Source organism: Protopterus annectens, chromosome 17.part0 (assembly GCF_019279795.1).
Source record: "Protopterus annectens isolate FY-2018-M chromosome 17.part0, PAN1.0, whole genome shotgun sequence".
Classification (NCBI taxonomy): domain Eukaryota; kingdom Metazoa; phylum Chordata; order Ceratodontiformes; family Protopteridae; genus Protopterus; species Protopterus annectens.
Window position 1 is genome coordinate 76,357,960 of NC_056751.1, and position 19,884 is coordinate 76,377,843.

Here is a 19,884-nt window from a genome sequence, read left to right on the forward strand (position 1 = left end):
AGTGATAAGAAGGCATGCATGGCTAAAGGAACAAGCTTTACCAGATCATGTTAAAGCTAAGTTATTAGATGCTCCTATGGATAAGACCAGCTTGTTTGGTACACCTGCCCAGCAGGTAATGAAGAAAATGGAAGAAAAGGCAAAATCTGTTCAAACGGTTAAAGATTTCTTGCAGGTCCAACCCCAAGGTTTAGCAGGAACTGGCCTGCCAAAATTGGTCCTTTCCTGACTCCACAAGATCCCAAAGGGGCAGGAATAGACGTTCCAGAGGCAGAAACCAATCCAGAGGAGGTGCCTACAGAGGACGACAGTGGCAAGGTAACAACAGAGGCACAGACACAACCACTGCCACTACAACAACACAGCCACAGTGACTTAACTCTAAATCCGCCTACCAGGGAACAAATAGCAGCTCCATTAGGCGGCAAATTAACCTTATTTTCAAAGAACTGGCACTATATCACAAAAGACAAGTGGATTTTACAAACCATAGATCAAGGTTACCGGTTCCACTTCCACACTTTACCAGTCAAAAGAGGAATGCCAAATCTACCTCCAAATCAAAAACAGAGGCTCTACAACAGATAATGCAGTTAGCAAACATGAGAGCTGTGGAAAGAGTGCCAACAACAGAACAAGGAAAGGGATTCTACTCAAGACTATTCCTAGTTCCAAGAAAGGAAAAAAGTTGGAGACCTATTCTTGACCTGTCCACCTTAAATACATACATCATTGTCCCAAAATTCAAAATGCTGACCCTACAGCAACTTCTTCCCATGCTGGGCAAGGAGTGTTGGCTGGTAACTCTAGATCTCAAGGAGGCATACCTGCACGTCCCCATTCGACCAATCTGCAGAAGATACCTCAGATTTCTTGCAGGATCAGAGCATTATCAATTCTCAGCATTGCCCTTTGGCTTATCTACTGCCCAGAGTATTCACAAAATGCCTGGCATCAGTAATCGCCCACTGCAGACTACAGGGAATTCAAATTTACCCATACCTGGACGACTGCCTGCTACAAGGGACAACAAAAGCAAGCTGACAACAGATTTACAAAGGGTCATTTACTTGCTACAAGCACTGGGATACACAGTCAATTTACAAAAATCAAGGCTGATCCCATCCCAGACAAGGACATTCTTGGCTGAATTGGACACAGTAAAACAAATGGCTTTCCTAACTGCAGAAAAACAAAGAGAACTCCCTCTTTACTTCTTGGCACTAACAAAACAGAACAAGTTAACAGCAAGAAAAGTACTGCAGGCCTTGGGCTTCATGGCATCATGTATAATCTTGGTTCCACTTGCCAGACTACATATGAGAAAACTACAGTGGTACCTAAAGAATTTATGGTCCCAACACAGGCACAGCCTAGAAACAGAAATTCCACTAATTCCATGCTTAAAACAGGAGTTCCTATGGTGGGCTCAAGCATGCCAGTCAAACCCAGGGCTACCCTTTCGCAGATGTCAAGCAAGCCAGACCATCACAACAGACGCTTCAGACCTAGGATGGGGGCCCACATGCTGGACAAATGCGTGCAAGGATTGTGGACGAGGATCAACTTCACCTGCACATCAACCTAAAAGAAATGCTGGCAGTAAAACTGGCAATCCAAAACTTCAGACCATTTCTCAAAGAGGGCCAGTTGATGATAAGGACAGACAACACCACAGTCATGTGGTACATCAACAAACAGGAGGCACTCATTCATACCCCCTATGCAGAATGACTTTGGAGCTGTGGAACCTGGCACTCAGCTACAACATCCAGTTACAGGCAATATTTGTACCGGGAAAAGAAAATACTCTAGCAGACATATTAAGCAGAACCACATCGGATGCCCACGAATGGATGCTACACCCGGACATCTTCAAGACCATCTCAAAGAAATGGGAATGCCTCAGATAGATCTATTTGCTTCCCCTCTCAATCACCAGCTCAAAAAGTTCTGCACAAGGACATTCCACCCACTAGCATGGAAAGTGGATTTGCTCTCCTTCAGCTGGAAAGGCCTAACAGCATATGCATTCCCACCTCTTCCCTTGATACACAAGGTATTACTAAAAATCAAGGAAGAACGTCCAAGGACAATCCTAATAGTTCCAAACTGGCCAAGACAACACTGGTACCCACTGCTGAGGAGCATGTCTCAGAACAATATGTGGCCAATACCCCTGATGCCTTTGATGTTAACTCAGAACAACTACAGCATCATGCATCCAAACCTAAAAACGTTGCAACTGACTGCATGGAACATCACATAGCAGCAGCTAATCCAGAACTTTCCCAAAGAGTTAAAGACATTATTCTTGAATCCCGCAGACCTTCAACAAGAAGGAACTATGCAGGAAAATGGAAAAGGTTTGTCATTTGGAGTACTGAAAGAGGAAAAGATGTGTCAAACATAGATATGCCTAACATTCTGGAGTATCTGGCAGAACTTCTACATTCAGGCCTGTCCTACTCCTCCATCAAGATACATGCATCAGCTATATCAGCAGAATACAGCTTTGATCCATCTGATGTTCTTCGTCTTCCATTGCTGCAGTCCCTGATATTGGTATAGTCCGCTACCCAGTCGGCCAGATACCCAGAGAGAAGAGTAGACGCCGGGTCAGGCGGCGATTACGACTGCCAGTACGTCAGGGCTAATCGCGCGATGACATACGCTATCCTCAGTTCTTGTTGCCGTCGCGGCGAAGAATGCAGAAGCAGTTTTCTTTGGCGGCAGGTTGGCCTTCGAAATACTTCAGACCGAAATGATAGAGCAAAACAGAGTTGGAACATTTGGCTTTTCCTTTTTTCAGTATTTTACCGGATGTCAGAAAAGATGTCAGAAAAAATTTTGGCACTATGTTTTCCCTGTGGGAAACAGATACCTCGCGATAGGCTTTGCAGTTATATGAGCACGACGTTTTAGGCCTTGCCGCCTTCGTTTAGGTTGTCCAAACGACTATTAAAGCCTTAACTTGAGGCTAGGGTTAGGAGGACGGAAGTTGCCAGGCTTAGAACATGCTGCCGGATGCTCCCACCGCTTCGCGCAAGAAGCTCATTGAAGGCTCCAAGAGATGGAGCTGAGGACAGTGAAGCCCGTTGGCGAGGTTCTTTTCAGTGCTCAGTCTTTTTTCTCAGTTCAGTGGAGCCGGAGATTGGAGCCCCAGCTGAACTTCTATTACAGGATGTGCCTTCAGCTTCCAGGGTGTGGCTCTACTGAGGGGGGCTCAGGTGGTCTCATATCTTCTAGATGTTAAGGCAGTTGTAGGGTGTTTGGGGTTGCCCTACTTATGAGAGGTACTTCTACTACAGCTTCAGTAGCTTCAGCTCATCATTTCAACAGTTGTAAGACCTTGTACCTGTACTTTAAAGATGCCTTAAGATTGATACATTTTAGTTGATTTCTATATGATTAGGGTAAGATGCCCCCTCTGATAGTGGGCTAGAGGTGCCTGAACTTGATCTTTGTTGAGAGAGCTCTCTGTGAAGAGAATAAGATGACTCTATACCTATTCTTGAGCTTCTGATGATGGATTCTGATGTGGATGATTCCACTCCTCCATCTCATTTTCAGAGATTTTCAATTTTTTGAGACTTTAGATTCCATGAGGGGATTACTTGACCTAGATTACCTGAGAGGGTATACTCTACCTCAGCAAAGGCCTGAAGCTATTCCTGCTTTTAGCCTGTGGCAGCTGATGGGCTTGCAGAGGCTTGTGTTGTGTGTGAGCTTCTGTTCTCTGCCCTGCTCCCTGAACCCCTCATTCTAGGGTGTCCTAGCTCAACCCAATTCTTTTATATTTCCTAGGGAGGACCCCAAAAATATTTAGAATGTTAAAATAGGGGGGCTTCTTCCAGAAAGTAGGGTGTAAAAGCTTAAAGAAAAAAAATCCTGTCCCCACTGATAAAGAAGAAAGTTGGTTTGGAGAGGTGGGGGAAGAATGAGAGCTTATTGAAAATGGTTTCTTTGACAGACATATCAGAATTAATTTTCACAATTGAAAATATTGGAAAAATAAGGGCATGCCTATTTGAAGGAAAGAATTTAAGGTGGATGCGTGTCTTGAACAAGTGGGATGCTGTTTTACAATCCTGGTGTTGTGTCTGAACAAGTGGGTAAGCATTCTTTGGGGTGTTTGGAGGCAGCTCCTGCCTTCCGCAGGCATGCCTGGTTGAAGGATCAGAATTTAGCTGGAGCATGTTGCATTGAAATTTAGCCGGCTTGACATGTTTGTTAGGTTTGGATGCCTGTGGGCCTGTTTAAAGTTTGTTTCGATGCTTGGTATAGCAACTGTTAAAGATTTTTAGAAAAAAAAGCTTCACACAAGCAGACAATGGGCCTGCTAGCAGCCACCGTTTTAGGGAAAGACACCTTGTCCAGGGGTAGGCAACTGCCGTAGGGGCAGGGTCTAAAGTTCTTTTACAGAAGACTCAGTCTGGCAGGGTGCAAAGGGATTTAAACAGAGGAGAAAGGGGTGTTTTCCAGACTCAGCAGATGCCCAGGGCCAGGAGTTTTTTCAGCCAGCAGATTCACAGCTGGCAAGCTTGGGGGAGCTACACCTCTTTTCAAGTCTCCAAGCAGATTAATTACTCAAGACAAATGGCCATTGGATATCATTTTGTCAGGTTAGAATTGGCGTTTTTTATTCTAAGCCCCCTCCTTGTTGCATGCCAGACACAATGCCCCTACAAAAGGCAGATCATACAAGCTCACCTTACAAAGAAAAAAGAGTTCCAAGATCAGCCAGTCCCTGTGTCAGATTAGGGGGCAGGATTTTATTCTCGCTTGTCTTTGAGATAAAGAAGGCTTGTGTCAAGTAGGAGCGTTCCTTTAGAAAGAGAAGGGGAACACGTTTGGACATTCCCAAGTATCAGATGTCAACATTACAACAGCTTTTACCTCTGCTGGGCAAAGATCACAAGATGGTGGCTTTAGATCTGCTCAAAGCTCACAAAGATCAATTATATATAAGTTGCACTCCTTATCTATGTGTTGATTCTGTGAAGCTCTCATTAGTAGTTCTACAGCATCTGGAATTTGGCTTAGGAAATTCTCATTATCAGTTCTCTGCATTGCCCTTTGGCTCTGATGATGGCTCACAGGCTTCAACAAAGGCAAATCTCTCCTCATTTACTGCACTGCTAAGATTCTGGCTCAATAAAGAAGACCAAACACCACTGTCTGTCCTCTCAAGAAAGGTGCTAAGATGCCTAGGGTAGGTACTATCACGAATAAAGTCCAGTGCTTAGTAGGGTTCAAGAGCTTTTAAAATGGGGTGTAAGAATGCTCTCAAGACATGTGCTTTCTGGGTGTAAGATGACAAACAGCAGAGTCACAGGCCTTAATTAGATTTGGACAAATCAGTCCAAAACTCTGCTTGCATTCAGTCCTTCAAGCTATCTGGTCTCAGGCATGACAGCAAGGACAGCTTCCCAATGCCATCTTGTATATGAGTGCTTTACAATGGTATCTCAAAAAATGGCGGACACAGCACTGCCAGGATTTGGACACTGTCATTCAAATAACAATTTTGCATTCAAAAGGAATTTTTGTGGCATCAGGATAATACCTAAAATTCAAACTCTTAATTTGTGGCAGGCTCAAGAATGTCACCTAAACAAGGGACTTTCTGTGACCTCGCCAGAGGCAAGTCAGAAGTGGAACGACAGATGCCTCACATTCTTACCCTCTATACAGCATATCAGGACATGAAGGAGATGATAGTGTCCAGTTTGGCATTAACATAGGCACATGAGTTACTACATCCAGGGCAGGTTAGCATTAATGTTAACAACACAACTCATCTGATTCCCATCAACAACCAAGGGGGGGTGCACAACTAGAATGTGGTGTTGTCAGTCAATATGGAGACTGGGCGCTAAGGCTTACCACATCTTCAGGTGTTTCTGCAAGTATTCAGAAATTCTTAGCAGATGTGTTTCAGACAAATCATGGATCCCAGGAGTGGGAAACTCTGATCGCTGTGTTAGGCAGGATTAAAAGGGTGTCATGGGGAAAGGCAGACTGGAATTTTCTGATCGCTTCTCCACTAAACCACCACTGTGTAAAACTATTGCACAAGACACACTCCACACAACCTTCAAAAGCCATGCATCAGTTTCGTCAGGAGGACGGTCAGCTGTTTCATGTGGCCACGCTTAAAGTGGTTTATTAAACTGGCATAAAGATACAGGCCAAGGATGATTTGTCTCCTCTTTCTTCGAAAGGAACAATTAAAGGTCAGACAAGACAGGCCAAGGAAGATTTTGATAGCTCCAGATTGGCCTCTCCCTCATTATTTTGGAGTGAAGCTCACGTGGTCTGGTCTTTGCCAAGCTTCACTCTTCATCTAAATCATCTGTTATCTTATATCTGAAAAGGAGCCTGTCTCAACTTCCTCAACAAGTCAGCAATTTCATTATGGAATGATTGCATCCTAGTACAAGGAGAGTAATGAGAAAAATGGAAATGCAATTTTTATTTGGAAGAAGAACATAGCTTTAAGGTGAGAGAGCACTCCTTGAGTGAGAATCTTTATCATATTGAATTAACAGAATTTGGATTTTCCTTTCCTGATTAAAGATTAGTGGCTTAGCAATTTCCCAGCTCATTATTTTCTGTGACCACCTTTTCTTTCGTGATCCTTGTTCAAGCAGTTTTCATTAGGCAAAGAATTTGAGCCCCCTAATTTGAGACTCCCTTTGTTTTCTTGGTTTCTTTATTCTCCTTTGAAAAAAGACTCTACAACCTTTTGAGCTCCTAGTTACTGCTGAATTGAAATATTTGGTCATGAAGACTGCTTTTCTGTTAAACATTACTCTGCTTGCCTTGCATCTAGTTGCAGGCCAAATTCTTTGTATTGGCTCTTTTTAATTGATTTCCATAAGGACTCCAGCAGTTTACGCATTCCCTTGCTTTTATTATTTTGGTGGTTTCCTTTGTAAACAAAAGGAAAGGTATTATTTTGGCACGTTTTTTGCAGATCCTCAAAATGTTTCAACTTGTGTTTTTAACTGGGATGTACTTTCATTTGCTAATTGCTTTATTATTCCTCAAATTAAAGGGGAAAAAGAAGTTTGCACTTTACTTGTCTTCGAGCTTTTGTTCAGTTAGCAGGAGCCTGTGTCAAAACAAAGGTTTTCTATACTCTTTTGCTTTTGCTTTTGTTTTGGGTCTACAGCCAATGGCAAATGAGATAATTTCTGGGATTAGGCCTCATTGCACTTTCATTGCATTATCATCTTCAGGCATTACTAAGGGGTGGATTCTGGGATTCCACCAGCTAGACATAGTTCAGTGCATACTTTTTCTAAGGGTTATCATTCGATATTCTACCTAAGACTAGGCTCTGTTTGCCCTGTCTTTCTAGGCATTATGGAATCACGCCTTACTTTTATATTATAATTTGCCAGCCTCCCTTGCCTTATTAAGGCATTTTGTCAGCGCAGTACTCTTTAAGCAATGTTTTTTCCTGAGTTCTTGCTTTGGGATTCTACCCAATAGTCAGGACTGCAGCAATGGAAGGCGAAGAACATATAATTTACTCCTGTACCCTTTGAATGTTGTTGTGTTGGTTGTGTAGGTGCTGACCTTTGTTTATATCCACTTATTCACCCTCTTGTATATTGTGTTTAGGTGGTGTGCAGTTTGTTTTTTTACTTGTCATTTATTCTCATCTATGGTACAAAACAAGACTTTTTTTTCACACCCATTACTCAGACAGTTCCTCAGAGGAATCAAGAATGTAAAACCTCCAAGGAAACCACCATTACCAGCTTGGGACTTGAACTTTGTGCTAGAAAAGTTGACACTATCACCCTTTGAGCCAGCAGCAACAGCAGACCTACAGCATCTATCGTGGAAAACCGCCTTCCTACTGGCAATAACCTCAGCCAGGAGGGTTTCTGAACTCCAGGCCCTAATGGCAATACAACCATTCCTAATCTTCCATCAAGATAGAGTGTCCATGAGGACTAATCCTACATTTATGCCTAAGGTGGTATCCAGAGTGTCTTTAAACCAGGCAATCCACCTACCTACCTTCTTTCCCAACCCACAAAACAGAGGGAAAGAATACTGCATACCTTGGATGTACATAGACAGCTACGCTACTACCTGGACAGAACAAAAAGTAGCAGAAAAACTGATCAGCTTTTTGTAGCCTATGCAACAGGAAGGGAAGGAAAAGCTATTTCCAAACAGACAATCTCCAAATGGATAGGAAATTGCATACGATTCTGTTACTCCTTCCATGGAAAACCAATCCCACAGAACATAAGACCTCATTCTACAAGGGCAATAGCCACTACCACAGCCTTTTTACGAGGAGTGGCAACCAAAGACATTATTGAGGCGGCTACTTGGACCTCCGTGCATACATTTGCCAAGCATTATAATTTGCCTCTATATTCCAGATCCCGAGCAGGGTTTGCCACTGCTGTACTGCAAGGGATCCTAAACACACCATAATCTAGTTTCTTTCTCCTCCCCTAGTTGGCTATGGTATTCTACCCAGTTGTTATGACTGCAGATGCATCCATGAAGGACATAGTACAGTTTTGTACCTACCATAAATGTAGATGTCCGAACTGGATAGCATCTGCAGTCAGGATTACCCTCCCTCCTTCCCCTCTGTGGTACTCCTAGGGTGTTTACCCTCCTAATAGCTAGCTGGTGGGGGGAGTCTTTTATGGTGTATTTGTTGTATATATGCACATACATGCTTATTTTTTTGTGTTTACCACTATCTTTTTGGAAACATTGGCATTTATCCAAAATTTTTAGCCTACAAGAGGGCTACTGGCATCTGGGGCAAGAAACACTGAGGAAAATGGCGTCGGCTGATGCCTTTATACCCGAAGACCAACAGAGATGACGTCGGGTGAAGTGCGACATCAGCCGAAGCCGGACCCGGACTTTGGAATCCGGCCGACTGAAGGGCTGCCTGGCGACAGGACAACCCAGTTGTTATGACTGCAGATGCTATCCAGTTCGGACATCTACATTTATGGTAGGTACAAAACTGTACTTTTTGTACCTACCATAAATGTAGATGTTCGAAGATCCACATTGCTGCAGTCCAATTTACCCTCCCTCCTTCCCCTCTGTAGTTAGAGGCGGTTGTGTGGTTTGGGTTGTGAATATTGTGGATATTGTATATATTGTACATATGGTTAGTGCAAGGGTGGTTGGTTGTTTTTTGCTGTCTTTTGGTTTTGACCTTTCTTTTTAGGGTCTTCTGACATCTGGGGCAAGAAAAGACTGAGGATATGACGTCGGTCATGCGCATTTGTACCCTGACGTCCTGATGTCAGTCTTAAGCGCCTTGACCGATGTCAGCCTAATACTTTGATATTCGGGCCGACCGAGGACAGCGGACTACCCAAGTGTAAGGACTGCAGCAATGTGGATCTTCGAACATCTACATTTATGGTAGGTACAAAACTGTACTTTTCCTGCTAACAAAAGACTTAAAATATGTTTGTCGTCATATCCCTATTCAACCAGACTTCTAACACGTCTTTAGGTTTTGTGTGTCTGGATCACATTATCAGTTCTCTGCATTACCCCTTGGACTATCAACTACATCTAGAGTGTTCACAAAGTGTCTAGCTCCACTTATAGCTCATTGCAGGCTACAGGGTATACACATTTTCTATATTTAGTCAACTTGCTTGTATTTAGAGTTTTTTTCAAGCTGTCAGGAATCTCTCTGTTGGGTGAGAGACCTCTCACGCAAGCTGGAATTCCAAGAGAACATTCAGAAATCTTTCTTGACTCCTTCACACAGGATTATGTTCCTGGGATGTAATCTAAACATCTCAGTTCAAAGAGCTTTCTTCCACAGGAAAAAAATAGATCTTTATTTAGATCTATTTTTAAGGTTTTCCACTCAGACGTCAGTCACTGCAAGGGAATACCTCAGGATGTTGGCTGTCATGGCATCTATGATTCTCATGATTACCCTTGCAAAACTCCACCTGAGAAAGATAGAGTGGTATCAGAAATCTCTTTGGTCCAGCATCAGCAACCTTTATCTTTTCAAATTCCAGTGCTGGGATTTGTCATAAGAGAAATCTTATGGTGGAGACAACATATATCCTTAAATCCAGGTCTTGCCTTCTCCCTCCCTGCTTCAAAGCAGTCAGTCACCACAGTTGCTTCAGACTTTGCTTAGGGAGTAGTTTCAGGAGGGATAAAAGTGCAGGGAGTGTGGGACACCAAGGATAGATATAAGCACGTAAATATAAAGGAGGTATTTGTTCTGATCAAAGCACTCAACTCTCTTAACCATCTTTGGTCTTTGGGACCTCTTCAGGTGTTTATAGACAGTACCACAGTCATGTGGTACATCAACAAGCAAGGGGGACCAGTTCGTACTCCCTTTGCAGAGTAGCCATATTAGCTTTGGATATATCTTCACAGTACAGTCTCTCTCTACAGGCATCCTACATTCCATCACACCAAAATTGTGTGGCAGTCAAGCTGACTTGGACCAGGGCAGACCCTCACAAATGGAAATTAGATCAGAGAGGTTTTCCCAGGATTAATCCATCTGTCGGGAGTTCCTCAGGTTCCTGTTTTCCTCCTCTCTGAACCATCAACTGGCAAGAGTCTGTTCTAGGACTCCATGCAAGAAGGCCTGGAAGACAGATGCCTTTTTTGCCTTGGACAGAAATGTTCCTTTTAGCTTTTCCACCCTTTCCACTAATATCCAGGGTACTTCTGAAGATTCAGACAGAATCCCCATGATCATTGTGCTGACTCCCTTCTGGCCCAGGCATCTGTGGTTCTCCGTTCTTTGGAAGTGGCCAGTATCAATTACCACAATTGTTCTCACAGACTGAATCTACTCTCACAACAACAGGGGTGTTTGATGCACCCCATCTATCATCTCCAGGTGACTGCTTGGATGATAGGGTCTTAATTTCTTTTAGGCACCTGTATACTGAGGACATGCAGCAGGTACTAATGGAGTCAAGAAAGCCTGCTACTAGAAAATCATATATTAGCAAATGGAAAATGCTTTCTAGTTGGTGCCAACAACATAACCAGCATCCATTCAGGGCTAGTTGTTCCCTGGTTTTACAGTATTTGTGTGAGGCACTATCCTATGACCTTTCTTATTCCTCTGTCCGGGTTCATTTCTAGGCATGTTTGCTAATGAATCCTCATCTTTCAATGCAGTCTCTTGTCAAAATGTCCCTGAAAGGGGTTTTGCATAAGACGCTTCCAAGAAAACTGGTGGCCCCACCTTGGTATCTTAATTTTGTATTAGAGAAGCTAACACTTTCTCAATTTGAACCATTTAAACTGGTTGACTTGTTCTTAACATGAAAACAGTTTTACTGATTGCTCTGTCCTCTGCAAGAAAGGTATCTGAGTTGCAAGTTCTTATGGTGAGTCAAACCTATCTCATTATTCATAGGGACAGGGTTTCTTTGAGAACTAATCCTTCTTTTATGCCTAAAGTGGTATCTGAATTTACTTTAAGCCAAACTATCCATCTCCCCGTTTTCTTTCCTGAACCATAAAATGAGGTAGAAAGGACACTCCATACCTTGGATGTCCACAGGCAATTCAGGTACCATCTTGACAGAGCTATGTAAATCTTTCGGATCTTCAAATTAGTTGGTCATTTCTTATGTAGGTAAGAAGAAGGTACAACCTGTGTCAAAATAGACTACTTCCAAATGGCTGTCTATGGTTATTACTGTTTTTGTTATGGTGAGTATAACAAACTATTCCAGGCAGAATGAAGGCCCACTCTACCAGGGTCTTGGCTTCATCTATGGCTTTTTGGAAAGGTTTGTCTTCTATAACTGTTCTAGAGGTTGCTACTTGGTCCTCTGTGCATACTTTTACAAAACACTATAAGATTGATTCCTTCTCTGTGCCCAGGTGAAGCTTTGTTAGGACCATTCTCCAGAGACTCCTGCATTCTTCTCCATCCAGGTAATGTACCCATGTAGCTAAGGCTACTGCAGCATGATCAGTATGAAGAACATAGTACAGTTGTGTAAGTTGAACTTAACATAGCAGTAGTTGTTTGAGTGAGCACTGCTACAGTATCTACTCCCACCCTCTGTATCTTTTATGCTGGGGTGTGGACATTTATTTTTGATGTGCTTAGCACTGTCCTTTCAGGGCTCAGCTGTGAAGGGCGTCCCACCCAAGCTTGTCTTTTAGTCAGCTCAGCTCAAGCTGCCTGCCAGTTTGGGCACTTAGAAGATGCCCTGAAGTTTTGGATGCTGAGCGGCTGTTATATTGTTTGCAGGATATAACCCATATAGCTAAGGCTATTGTACCAGTGATCATTCTAACATCTACTGTTATGGTAAGTTCAATGGGTCTATGTCACTTTATCAAGTTGCTGTTCAGCGAATAGCAATTAATTGAACCTCTGTTTATTGAACAGCATTTCAGCGAACGACAAAATCTTTCCTAGGATAAGGAAACACTTCACCAAAGGCAGACTGGAACAGAAACTGTGCAAAATCGAACCCACCCAATGTGAGGGGCTGCACCCCCCCCCCCATGTCTCCCCTAACTATATATATATATACCATTGCATTGGCTGGAATGGAATGTAGTGATACCTGGCATCAGTGTATAGAAGGTATGTGGTAGAAGATGTAGTGGAGATAATTTTTGTCTATAATGTGATAAAATGCACCAAAGAGATGAGACTGATTGTGAAGAAGACAACAAAGTCTATATACTGAGATGTTAGCTTGGAAGCTGAAAGGAAAAAGGGGATGTTGGGTGTCGTTAATATGCAGAACAACAGATGCAGTAAAGGTTAATGATGGACGCACAGGAGGAGAACATGGTCACTAGAGACTTTAATCTTCCAATATTGGATTGGAAATCCACCATATTAAGAGTTGGTAGAAAAAAACAGTGCAAGGTTCCTTGACAACAGACTTAAACTGAGAGTGAAGAATAAGTAGAGACTGTAATGAAGTCATATGTCAGAAGAAGGAAAGAAAGGAATTATGGGAAAGAAAACAACTAGTCTGGTTGATGTCATGTCATAGCTAAAGGGAGCAATTCACAAAAAAGAAAAGCATTTATGAGATTGATGAACATGTAGAGTTGCTAATAATACTTGGGAAAGAGGCCAGAAAAAAAATGTCAGAGCTCATCAGGTAAGTCAAGGCAACCTAATACAGTAATAAGTAATGCAGCATGTACAAAAGACAGTTTTCATATAAATCGGAGAGTGTAGAAGGATGGAGGATTTAAAAGTCTATTGAATTAATAGAAATGGAGAAAAAAGTTTTAAAATGCTGTCAGACAGAAATAACTAATACATCATTCATGTGATTGCTTACATAGAAAAATAGTGCAAAGTACCATTATAAAAAGTATTGCAATTGTGTACAAGAACAAACGACACTTGGGAACTTGACCTAGGAAAAAACAGAGAAGGAGCTTGTGTGTGTGTGTGTGTGTGAGTCTGTATGTGGTTGTGCGTGTGTGTGTGTGCGCGCGCTCGTGTGTGTGCATGTGTGTGCGTGTGTACGCATGTGTGCATGTGCGTGTGAGAGTGTGTGTGTGTGTGTGTGCATGCGTGTGCAAGAAGCAGGTAGGTCTGTCTGTGGGTGTTTGTAAGAGGGAGGTAGATGTGTGTGTGTTTCTGTGTAAGAAGGAGGGGGTAGGAGTGTGTGTGTGTGTGTGTGTGTGGGGGGGGGGGAGTCGTACCTTGCAATTATCCAGATTTTTGCCTCATATTTTTCAGTTTGTTTCTCTCAAAATTGTTTTTTTTCTGGCAAATCATTGAGGACCGAAATCAGAAAATAATGGCAGACATTTAAGTTTTAGACTTCATATCCTTAGAAAATGCATAATAATGTGAACCTTGTTGCTCTATCCACTTTCTAAGGAAGTAGGGGGATGTATGTGTGTGAAATCATACCTCTCAACTGTACAGATTTTCCCAGAATGTCCAGCTTTTTTCCTTACATTTTTGGGTTGTTCCTTATAAAACTTCTGTTAATTTTTTTTTTTTTGGCAAATCACTGGGATGAGCTAAGGATTAAAGTTACTAAATATTGACATGTATTTCAGTTTCAGACTTCATATCTTTTAAAAATGCATTCTAACACAAATCCTGTTATTATAGAAACTTTCTAAATGTGTCCTTAATTTTGGACCTTTGTCCCCAACATTATAACAGGCTTTGTTCAGATTTCTTGTGCTAAGAGATTGAGAAGTATGGTGTGTGTGTGTCTGTGTGTGTGTGTGTGTGTGTGTGTGTGTGTGTGTGTGTGTGTGTGTGTGTGTGTGTGTGTGTGTGTGTGTAAGAGGGAGGTAGCATACCCCTCAGCTGTCCAGGTTTTTGCAGAATGTCCAGAGTTTTGCCTCATATTCCTCCTAAAAAGGATTTAAGTTGCTAAATAATAGATGTTTGAGTTTTAGACATTATATCCTTTAGAAAAATGCATATTAACACAAATCCTGTTATTTTAGCATTTTTTTAAGTTCATGAGAGCAGTATTTATAATATTTCCCTATTTATTTTAGGCTTTGTCCAGATTTCTTGCACTAAGAGGTTGAGGTGTGTGTGTGTGTGTGTGTGTGTGTGTGTGTGTGTGTGTGTGTGTGTGTGTGTGTGTGTGTGTGTGTGCGTGTGCGTGTGCATGTGCGTGCATGTGTGTGTGTGATAGAGAATGAAATGCCCTGTTTAGAATTAGCAGGTGCAATTTACTTTCAAGTGCATTTTCAAGGAATTATGAACTTCAAGGGAAGAGAAGTTTACTACTGCTCATGCTGAGTCTGCTTAAAATATGCAACTGCTTTGTTTAGCAAATGTATCACTAGTGTGGTGTGGAGTTTTAAAGTAGTGTTAGTAGCACAACAGGTAGCATACTTGCATGTTAATGTAGAAAGCTGTAGGTTCTACTCCCATAGCAAGTAGATTTGTATCTTAAGGGGGTTGGGTGCTGCAGTCCTGAGTATGTCCTCCTTTGGATGAGATGCCTAGTAACTATGAACCTGTTTTTCAGCTTGCCACACATTCCCTATTGCAATATACCAGCTTACCATTTTAATGTAACATAGGCAATTTATTTTTTAAGAGCAGTAAGAATTGAATTTGTAGATGAAACACTGAAATCTAAAGTTGTTTTCTAGCAACAACCACTTCATTAGTTTCAAATCTCTTTAATGTGGAATTATTCAGATGACTTTTACTTCTGCAGAGATTGTGCATATTGACTGATATTGGTGGATTGTAATGACAGAAGTCTGAGTGGCCTTTATTGTTGAAATGTTCTGAATTGGACAGTTTGTCATTATTGGCTCATATGTTTTGTTTCATTGCTTACTGGAAAAATGTTCAAAACTATAAGTCTAAAACACACACTAACAAGTATACAAGGGATATAATTCAAGTATTATATATTATAATTAATACAGTCAGGAAGATGAATCAAAGAACTTTTGCATGGTCCTAAAAATGTGTGCAAGGGGCCTATGATTTGAAAACAGCCCAGAGGTAGACTTAACCTGCAACTGGCCAGATGCATTTTCTTGTGGGTTTCAATGCTGTTTCAGTGAAAGTGAGTTTAAAAGGTAAAGATGTTTTAATGTTAAGTCTGTTTTCATTGTAAGACTAGTACTTTGTTTAGCAAATGTCTGTCAGTGTTTGTGCTATAAAATTTGAAATAAAAGTTGTAAATTAAATTCAAATATCTGTAATAATTGTAGAAGTAAAGCATAAAACACCATGCACATTGACAGTTTTGAACAGTGTTTATGGCAACTGGGGAGAAATAGCCAAGTAATGGGACACTGGAATGGCTGCGTGGAGGGGCTAAGGGGGGCTCTGGGTTTGCACCCCCCCCCCGCCAAAAAATTCTGTGGGCTCCCCTGCAGACGGTATTGCTGTTATATAATGCCATTAGTTAGAAAGAAAAGTTCTTATCTTTTTTAAATGATGGCACTGTATAATAGAATATCCTTTCTTTTCTGCCTTCTTTAGTGTACTGCAGCATCCTAACATAACTTGCAGGTATGCTGCACATGCATGCATAACTACTGCCACTTTTTTGTTTCTTTAATGTAGACAATTCTTGGGAGTGTGTATTTGTGCATTTATTTAGTTGGGGATGCTTACTTCTCACCAAGACACTGTAAGATTGAGTGACAGTAGTGTTTTATTGTTTTTTTTTTTTTAATGTAGCATCCCTGTTTTGTTTTTGCAGTGAATCAATGAGCATGAAGAAAACAGTTTATGTAGGTTTAGTAGTCACACAGGGAGTGCTGCTATCACAGTTTCTCTGCCAGCTGTTGAACAGCCTTCTTTGAGGAATGCTTGATTTACAGTGAGCACAGTGGTTGCTCTGTCCAGTCAGTGTAGATGTTTTTGAATGCTTATGATCTTCAGTTGTATAATGTATGTCATGGCATGATTCAAGGATGCTTAAATGAGATGAAGTATGGGACATGACTGGATTATCGGACATGTGAGCTAGCTGCCATCTTCCAGTCAAACTTATTACTGTAGGACACTTGTCATCAGTATGTTTGTATGTTCATATGTTAATGTAATGTTACATAGTGCAAGGACTGGTACTGTAGAAAGAGTAGATAAAAACAAAACTGAAACTGTACAATCATCGTATTCAGTAGCAGAAATGTTGTATCAGTGTTAGTATTAACAAACAAAAATACATAATTTTAGTGTAGTAATATACACAGATCATTATCTGCAGCAGAGTTAGAAGGTCACTGCCTGTATTAGTATCATCTAAGATAGCAGTCAAACTGTTACGCATGAGCTCAGGGATAATAAAATGGAAATAGCATAGATTATCAAAATAAGCCCATTAACACATTAGCAGAGAATTAGGATATGTGGTAATAGTAGGGTATTTTTTTCTCAGCAAGTTACCCTTTAGTGACAGCTGAAAGACCAATTCCATTTAACAGAATGAATAATGTAATTAAAGCTTTTTTTTTTTACTTGAACCAAACTCCTCACCCCTACTTGCAAGGGACAAAGCCCCCTGTATCCCCATGTTTAATATTGTACTTTGGAAAAACCAAGTAAAAGTTTCACTGATAACTTCTTCATTTAATCTTGCTTAGTTTTTCAAGTGTCACTGGAAAAATGATTCACAGACATAAATATGTACCATGCTAGCGACAGCAAGAGGATGGTGTATGGAATAATGATAACAGTGTGCTATAGAATGGAAGGAAGGAAGTACATCTGTTTTAACTCATGTGTGAAATAAAACCATGAAATGGCAGAACTCATTGTAGGGAGCTGTAGTCTAGAGCTGATGGGTGACATTTTTCAGATCTTTCAATCTACTATCTCCAGTATCATTCATAATTTTTATAAGTTAATTTAGGAGATGACAGTAAACCTGTGCCAAGTTGTGTTTTTTTTTTAATTACCTAGACAGGTTTTCTTAACAGATATTCTAGCATTTTAGCAAAGTTTGTAGAAAGTTGGATCATTAAGCATTTAGGGTACTTGCAGTTGCCCACTAAAGACATCTGTTATTTCGAAAATCACTCCTACAGCTGTTCTCAGCTGTGATAGTTTAGCCTGTTGAATGAGAACTAAATAAATAAATTGTAGCACAGAGAGTCTGTGCGTCTGAAATCAGTGCAATACCACATTTCTGAAACCTACTCAGTGCTCTGAATAATGAAATTCTTCTTATTTTATTTAGATGGATATGGTCGAAGAAAGTTACCTTGATTTATTTCCTCAGGAAACTATTGTGTACCTGACTCCTGACTCAGATTGTGGTATGTCTTTGTTTTCCAAACATATTTGCATTTTAGTTTGTACTTGAACACCTATTTTGTTTTGGACAATTAGCAGCAGAGTGTTTTTTTTATTATTATTTGCATGAAAACAGCTGCGTATACTTTCATATGTGGACTTGTATATTGCCAGCATAAGTAAGATGAATAAGCTTTTTTCTGTTTTGATCCTTCTAGATTATAGTGATTTTTCATGGTTTTACACACAATGTGGTGTTTAATGAGTCAGTGGTATGATACATCTTATAACCTGTTTGTTCTAATGTTTTGGTGCCATTTTTTAAGTAAAAAGCTTTGTCAACTAATTAAACCAGAGCCCAAATAAAGTACTTTTTCCTTTTCATGAAGTTGCCTAGGGGGTAGCATGTGCATGAAGAGCCTTTAATGGAGCACCTTTGCTTATGTGTGGTGGTGTGCCTATTAAACTCTTTGGATTTATTTCACATTTTTCCTACACTGTGATTAAAATTCATCATTTTAGCCTAGTGACATTAACATTTGAAAAATACAGATTTCAAAACTTTATTTTTGTACAAGAGGAAGCCAAAAATGTTCGCTGATGGACAGAAGTACGGTTTGGCAGTGCTATGATACACAGTGATTCACAGTTAAGTTCTAAAAAAAAATCACTTTAAACTGGGCATAACTAATTCCTACCTCTGTGTAGTAAATTTTCCTGTAATTATACCACTTATCTTTTCTCTCCAATACTTTTAAGTGAAGTTTTAGGAAGAAAGCCTATGGGCACAAAAAAAATCATAGGCCCTTTGGCACCGTGGTATAGGGAGATAAATGTCTATTTTCCATACAAGCTCTAGATTGATTAGCAGTCATTGAGATGGAAGAGCCAGCTAGGGGTGAGAAATGAATGAAGGGACTGTACCTGTTCACTTGTGTCAGAGTTGGCAGGGTACATGCGCAAGAACACGTTCTCCATTCAAGCATCTCAGTGGATATCTGAAAGACAGTGGAGGTATTTGCTTCAAGGGAATAAAATATGTGCAGGCTGTGTCCCCACACAGAAGTCTGCTGCAGTCCTGCATGGTATCCATTGCATGTCCAACCTCAGATACATCAGTTAGCATGCACAAGAAAACAGTAGGGTAAAGAGGGAAAAAAAACAACCAGATGTTCATCGTGTTTCCCTGTTGCAGTCATGACTGTAGAGTTCTCCCCTGCCGGCAGGCAGCCCTTGGTCGGCCAGAATCCCAAATTCTGGGTCTGGCATCGGCTGTTCAACCATGCTCCCTGACGTCAGAGCGCCAGGAGTATAAAGCTGACAGCCGATGCCATCTTCTCCAGTCTTTCTTGCTGTGCGGTGATAGCAGTTCGCAAGTGCCGGTCGGTTGACTCCTGACGAATTATTCTATATACTTCTGTCCGAAGACTTTCTTCTCCACTCAAAGCTAAGTACCCCGTTGGGGAAACTTTTTTCTTGCTCCACTCTGATGTTAGAAAAAGTTAATAATTGTATTTCATGTGGGAAGCAAATACCTCATAAGGATTTTCATTCTTACTGTATTCCTTGCTTAGGCCCTGACCATGACGTAGCTAGTTGTCGGTTTTGTGCTAGATTCAATCAACGTACAATTAAGCGAAGGTACGATTTTGCTTTTCATTACTTCGGTAGGCGCTTTAACTACAAAATGTCATCGGATACGGTTCCGGCTACCGGAGTTCACAAATGTCGCAAGGATAAAGACAGGCCTCTGAGGTCCAAATCTGATGATAGCACACATGCGGAGCCAGCTTCAGGTTCGGCCGTGGTCAGTGAGGCACTTTTGCAGCCCCTGTCATCGGCCATTTCAGAACCGACGGCCGAAACGGACTCTCATGAGGAGCCAACCAAGCCTTTAAATATTTCTGTTGCAGGACCTTCGGACAATGCTCCTTCGGATGGGTCAGGAGCCGCTGTGCAGGTACCGGCTTCTGAAGGGGTTTTCAGGCCTACTCAGCTTCTAGTAAAGGCAAAGCCAAAGACAAAGGCAAAGACTCCTTCTAAACCAAAGACTTCAACACAGGCCTCTTCTGAACTGGCTCCCAAGTCACAGAAACAGTTACTCAAGATGGCGGAGGATTTACTTACTATGATTA

At 41.3% G+C, this 19,884-nt stretch overlaps 1 protein-coding gene across 1 annotated transcript in view; it reads left to right on the forward strand.

Annotated features, from left to right (window-relative positions):
- Positions 1–19,884, forward strand: part of TRMT10B (tRNA methyltransferase 10B) — a 627,227-nt gene that overhangs the window by 438,184 nt on the left and 169,159 nt on the right. Inside the window, exon 7 of the mRNA XM_044059498.1 lies at positions 17,694–17,772. Within this exon, the coding sequence (XP_043915433.1) occupies positions 17,694–17,772 (79 nt within the window). The remainder of the gene's footprint in view (positions 1–17,693; positions 17,773–19,884) is intronic.